Below are 6,954 nucleotides of genomic sequence, written 5' to 3' on the forward strand. Positions count from 1 at the left end.
GAATCCCAGCAATTTACCAAGTAATCACATAGTAAGCAGCTATAAAGTAGAATGGTTATTTACAATCTACAAAATGGTTTTATACCGTGTAAGCAGTTACAACACTTCTATCAAAGGTTTGATCAAAGAGAGAAAATGTTTCTTAAAACTGTCAAAGAAAACACATGCCTGCTTTTCAAGCCAGCTGTTCTATTATCTAGCACTTTAGCTGCAGATTTAACACTCTATGAATACATACGAAACTGAAATAAGGAAAGTGTTGTGGTGAACTCTATCCCAGCTGAAACCAGACCAGGAAGTGAAAGTGAAGTCCAGTCTTTGATGCCATGTAAAAGTATTTAAGCAGGTTATCTGGGAAAATGGAGTGTTAGGTGAAAATTCCATGTGCAGAAGTATACAGAAAATTGCTCAAGTAATTACAACACATAGATCACAGAGCCTTTTGTAAACAGGGATGAATATGTTAATTCCCTGTCCTGAAGCTGGGAAAATGAGGTACAGGGAGGCTGTGTGACAGACCTGCATCTGATCAAGCAGGTGATGGCATGGGAATACAGAGTTGGACCTGACACCAGTGTACCATTCTGCCTCCATTAAGATATAGCAGAGGTTGTCCCTGCCAGGCTATCTACTGCTACTGCCCAGACACACTTCAGGGAAGTGCCCTTTCTCATGAAAGCATTTATTCACCTATTTCAACTCAGCCAAGTTCTTACATGTGAACCAGGATTGTAATGCCATCTAGTTAATTTTATGCCTAATATTAAGCGTTTTCATGTGCCATGCCTTGAAACAGGAGCAATATATGGAATGTGTTAAAGCACTTTCCTGAACTGGTCCCAGTGCTGGTCTTTCTCCTTCCAGAAAAAATATCTGGAGGACACATAACAGAATTCAAAAGCAGCTTTGATCTGTGTTACAAACTAGCATTAGTGAATTGCTGAAGACAAAATACTGATTTGTCTCAGTTGCTAAAAGCAGCAATTGGACAGAAAAAAAGGAATTACAGAATTGTCATGGAATATTTGTTTCATTTATAAACAGAACAGATACAGGATTTGATTGCAGAGAATTATTGCCAGCATAAAACTATGAGAAGTGCAGCAGAGCTAGAATAAAGGTGAATTGAACACTGCACGTAGCTTCTAACAGTGCATTATAGTCACTGTTTAAGTAGTACATTTAACAAAGACAAATAGATCTTGAACTTTTCCTGGTATATCCTCTAGTTCCTGCCAACCAAGTATTTAAGAACTTTGTGAGCCAAAAGTTGTATCCAGACCACTATATTTAATAGGCACCAATGGGTTCATCCTCTAAAAATGTATTAAATTCCCTTCTGAATCCATTTATACTTTTTCTCCACAGACAGCACTTTCTGGCAAAGGGTTCCACATGTTAACTTACTGCACAGAAACCCAAGAATTTGCTAAGGTGTTTTAGTAACCAGAGCTCAAGTTTTGTTAGCAGAGCTCTGGAGTGTTAAAAGGCTTTAGCCCCCAGCCCCTATCCCTGGCCATCCCCATCAGCAGGTACTAGTGAGGGCAGGGAGCAGACCCTCACGTCACTTGCACACCATCACCATCAGGTTACTGACAAAGAGCTGCACCTCTTCTTTTTAATACATCACATTAAAATGGCTTCCTGAACCATATCATGGTGTAACTGAATTAAAAAGTGTCTGGGGGTAGCATGAACATTTCAAATATATTTTTTCAGAAAAAGAGAAAGATTGGTGACCACATCCTTATGTGGTGTAAACAAGTGACATTTCAGTAACCTCAGAAGCAGTGTGCAGGCTGACACTGCGGGTGACTTGGCCTCTCTATGGCTTCTGATCAGTCACTTCCATCTCTTCCTCTGCAGCACTCCAGAAATCTCCACCTGTCCTCCTCCCGTGGAGACAGAGAGACACCTCAATCATCAAAAGGCATTATAAACTGTGACAGAACACTATGTCTGAGGACAACATCTGGCACCAAGGAAAATTACTATTTCAGCTGCTGGAATGTAATCTTAAAAATGAAAAGATTTTCATCAGACATTGCCCTGGATCCTTGCACTCTGTATACACCACAGAAGTGCTCTGCATGATAATAGCATTTACAATCTTAAAAAAAATTGTTTGGGCAATAAAGGAGCCTCCAAGGCTAAAGCATACACTTGGTAAATACTTAACTGATCACCATTAGTCTGAGCTATATGGAGGATACTTTCATTGAAAAAGATTAACATCTGAGATGACAGTATATTTGAATTTTTAGAACAATGTTTTAGTGAGAAAGGGATTTTAGATACAGCAGCTGAGGGACCAAATAGTATTTCAGGAAGGAGTGTACACATAAATTTTCAACAAACAAAATGAAACATTATTTATTCCTCCTTTTTTTTCTCTGCTCATCCCAATCATCCCTTCTGCATTCACATATCAATTGACCCCACTTTTTATTTCTTGTCATCCAAATATTTTAAGACATGTTAAATAGTATTAAATAATTAACAAATATTAAATATCAGAAGATAAATATTATTCTAAAGATTTCCTTGTTTTATTCTGGAGCAAGTAGGCTAAACAGTATGGACTCTATTTCAGTCACTCTTCATCAGGACTGTGAGATTTTTGAGCCCATCTGATTTTAGGAGAGCAAAATGTGTCACTGAAACTCCAAGCTGATTATTAGAGGTATATATTTATCAAACATGACTGAGATTTGTTGAAAACCTGGCTCAAAGTATTTCAGAGAATATGTAGCTGAGCATGCATAAAACAGTGATACACTAAATCAGCCTGTAACCCAGCTTATTTCCTGTTAAATCTGTGTCATTTTCAGAATGTGCTGGCTTTCAAAGGGCACAGGAAGGACTTGACAGAAAAGAGCTCAAAGGTGCCAAATTGTAAGAAGCATCTACAAGTCTGAAAATACTTACATTAACCCATGGATGCTCAAGAACTTGCAAGGCTGAGAATCGCAGATCTACATCTACTTGAAGCATCATTGTGATAAGTTCCTGAGAAATGGAATATTGGGTCAAATTTAAAGAACACTTTCAAGAACAAATCAACATTTAGTTCACTAAAGAGCTCTTTAACTAATTTTGTAAAAGTGCTCAAAGAGAGAGTGAACTACCAACTGCAGAATTATATTCAGATTATTAAAAAAATAGAAGATCTATAAACTGCTGAACTTCCAGCTGAACGTTTAAATCATAGAATCATAGAATCAACCAGGTTGGAAGTGACCTCAAAGACCATCAAGTCAAGCCCTACAGTCGTTACTAGACCATGGCACTAAATGCCACATCCAGTCTCATCTTGAAAACCTCCAGGGATGGTGAATCCACCACCTCCCTGGGCAGCCTATTCCAATGCCTGATCACTCTCTGTAAAAAATCTCTTCCTAATATCCAACCTAAACCTCCCATGGCAGAGCTTGAGTCTGTGCCCTCTTGTCCTACTGCTGGTTGCCTGGGAGAAGAGACCAACCCCCACCATCTCTAGAAAGCCTGGTTTCAAGCCCTTACCCATTCAAACCTCGTTTAAAGCCCTCCTGATCAGCCCTGCCAACTTATGGGCTAGAGTTCTTTTGCCCAGGTATCTAACAGTACCTTGAAAACCTAGAAGACAGTTCTGAGTTACAGTTCTGTAGCCACTGTTTAAGAGAAAAGCACTTAATACATAATGTTCAAAACAGATGGTTACATGAAATTAGGTTAGCTTCCAATTAAGAAAAGGCCAATTCTTTTGTAGGACAAAAAAAGCTAGCAAATATAGAAATTTACTTTAAGCTCTTGTATAAATGACATAGAAGATATTAAAAAAACACCAACGCTCACAAATATTATTTCTCATCCTCTGATTTCCTCTGCAATTACCTAGTTTTCAACTTTCATATGTAAATAGACATATATCTAATTCCACCACTGAGTGGAGTGCACAGAAAACAGGATGACAATATGACAGCAAATAAAGGGGTATCGCCAAAGACCAAAGCTAGTAATTCTTAATAACAAGGATAATTTAAATGGATAGGTAAATGCTTCAAAACAGGAATTTTAGACTGAACTATTTGGAAGAAGGAGTTTCACAGCAGAACATCACTGGCAAAGGGCTTGCAGAGTTCTCATTAATGATGCTATAAAATAAAACCTACTACAACACAATAATGTGGTTTAGAGGACTTCCAAGTCTATGACGGTATCTCATTTGTTAACCTCATCACTTAACAGCTAGTCCTGATCATCTTCCACGTATCTGTAAAAGCAGGATGTAAGTCTCCAAAGAATGGAGATTCACAGCTACTCATTACCTGCATCCACCTCCAAATTTCACTTCTCTCTGTGTGTGTGCGATTAACTGAATACTGTCACACTGAAGGAAACAGAAAGACAGTTTTTCCAGGATTTGCCTTACAGACTACAGAAGTAAACTGGCAGAAATTAAGCACTTATCTATCTGCAGGATGAACACAGGATTTTTTTTATGTACACATATGTAAATAGATGTGTATCTCTGTCCATATATATTTATACACATGCTACAGTGAATGCCAGATCCCTAGAAAATCTGAGTTTAACTGGTGCTCAACTTGATCTGCTCTGCAAGTATAATGAACTCCATTAGGATCTGTATCTGTAAAGAATTATACCTGCCTTAGCACACCGAAGGTTACAGCCCAAGAACTGTGGCCAGAACAAGCCTGTATTTCATACCACACTACAACAATAAGGCAATGGGAGGGCTGGTTCTTTGACAGAAAGAAACACCAAACATAACATCTAATGGGATTAATAAGGGAAATCAGCCTCCCCATAATATTATTATATAATATTCAAAGGTTCCAGGTTGGTACCTGGACCCCATCATAAGTACATATAAAGCACAGTCCCAGGGAGATTTCAAGCTAAGAAGTGTAGGTCAAGCAAAGTTACTTAAAATTTTTCTTAATCAGTAAGCACTGCTGGTGCTTCTATTGTGTGAGGCATCATATAGAAATATGATGTCCATGTCAGAATGGGGTCCATTTCAGAACCACCTGGAATCTGACAGTGATCAAGTGACAACATACTTGGTGACCCAGAGGAATTTATAGGTGTAGCTGGAGACATATGAGACATGTCAAATACAGCACTGTGAAAGAACAGCATATATTAGATACTGGCACTGGAATAATATTGGAGAAGAAAGTATCATCAGCTATAAACCCCCACCTTTGCAGAGTCAGAAATGTTGTCCCAATATGGAGAAGGAAAATCCACCTGTCCCATCAAAATCTGATCAAAAAGCACTTCTTGGTCATCTCCACTTCTGTAAAGTAGAAACCAAAGAAAACCAACAACAAAACCCAAAGAAAAATTATTTCCAGAAGTGGTGTCAACAGACATCTTGAAATTGCTTTTAATTTTCAATCCCTTAGTATGCTTTTGGAAGCTGCTGATTTTCCCCAGGCATGCAGACATGGGTGTGAATAGTGAGATTATAAAACACAGTGCATTTGGTATCCTCTTTCTGAAGTAACCTGCTTGTCTTTAGGATTGTCCACAACATTGCAATTGCTTTGAGGGGGATAAAAGATCTTATTAAGTGGCTTACATTTTAATTACCTTTTACCAACCACAAAATATGTTGCATTTGGTCCATGAAGGAAGATGCTTATTTCACTGTGTATTTTAAACATCAGGCAAAGGCACCCAGAACCTGTAATGGAGGCTTTTATTTTGCAATGCAATGAAGTTAAAACTAAAATAAACAAACATGAGACAGAGATTTTACAGTAAAATCAAAGACATTTATGGGGTTTGTGTAAAAAACAATGTAGAGCACAAGAAAAAAATCAAACCCTATGAGCAGAGAACTTTTACCAGTGGGAATCACTGTGCTTCATGCAAAAGCAGCACAGGCACCAATTCACAGAACAAGGATGGTTGAATAGATCAGTCCATACCCACGGAATGGAGGAAAACCACAGAGCAGGATGTACGTAATCACACCCGCTGCCCAGATGTCCACCTTCAAGCCATATCTAGAAGTGTGAGAGGAGACATGGTTAGAAACATCTGACTCCTATGAACTACACTACAAGAACAGAGGAAACATGTTCCGAATTATTAATAATTTCTTATATATTCTCATCTAAATTTTCTCTATGTTCTACCTACCATTACTAATTTTGCTTTCAAATATTTTTTACATTTACATCTCAAAACTACATTAGATCAGAATGTGTGAATGCACAGGAAACACTGGGCTGTTTTCTTGAGTTAGACAGTGATGCCTATCAACATGAAGGCTGCTCAAGCCAGCAGGCATTTACTCCATGGAACAAAGCAGAAGAGGACAGTGTGTGATAATGAAATAAAATTAAGTGAATGGTAATTAGTAGTCTCTAAGGACAGCTTTAGAATTACTTCCATTGTATCTGCAAATGGCTAGTTAGTAATTCAGTGTTAAGCTAAGAAGTTTGAGGCCAACTGGCAGAGGTTGACCAATATAAGTCCAAAGTTGGCCCTGCTCTGAGCTGGCTTGGATAAGATAGCCTCCAGAGGTCCCTTCAACTAAATTTTTCTATGAGCCATGATTCTGCGTTATAGCCAAGCAAAGGCAGCGTAAAGTCTTAATTGCAAGAACTGTCTGGCACAATGGTGAGAACATGTTCCAAAGTGTACACATCAATGAATCATCACTAGAAGTGATTTACCCAGTTTCAGCGATGATTTCTGGAGCTACATATGTTGGGGTCCCACAAACAGTATATAGAGGTCCGTCCACAATTGTTGCTAGGCCAAAGTCTCCTAACTTCAGGGACTTGCTTCCATCTTGGTGTTCATAAACCTAAATCAGGAGGAAAAATCAAAGTTTACTCAAATACCATCAAGGTAGCTACTGTATCATTTACTAACTGCCTGAAATATTCCTTCTTACTTACAGTATTTTTCTCTTCCTTACCTACAATATAT

General features: G+C 38.3%; 1 protein-coding gene across 1 annotated transcript in view; it reads right to left on the reverse strand.

Annotated features, from left to right (window-relative positions):
- Window positions 1-6,829, reverse strand: part of LOC103806543 (serine/threonine-protein kinase DCLK1-like) — a gene marked incomplete at both ends in the record, with an annotated part of 16,755 nt that extends 9,926 nt beyond the window's left edge. The window contains 4 exons of the mRNA XM_009079252.1: window positions 2,929-3,009; window positions 5,209-5,305; window positions 5,943-6,020; window positions 6,696-6,829. Coding sequence (XP_009077500.1) covers window positions 2,929-3,009; window positions 5,209-5,305; window positions 5,943-6,020; window positions 6,696-6,829 — 390 coding nt within the window. The remainder of the gene's footprint in view (window positions 1-2,928; window positions 3,010-5,208; window positions 5,306-5,942; window positions 6,021-6,695) is intronic.
- Between the last annotated feature and the right edge of the window lie 125 nt (window positions 6,830-6,954).

Source organism: Acanthisitta chloris, unplaced genomic scaffold, assembly GCF_000695815.1.
Source record: "Acanthisitta chloris isolate BGI_N310 unplaced genomic scaffold, ASM69581v1 scaffold44740, whole genome shotgun sequence".
In the NCBI taxonomy this organism is placed as follows: Eukaryota; Metazoa; Chordata; class Aves; order Passeriformes; family Acanthisittidae; genus Acanthisitta; species Acanthisitta chloris.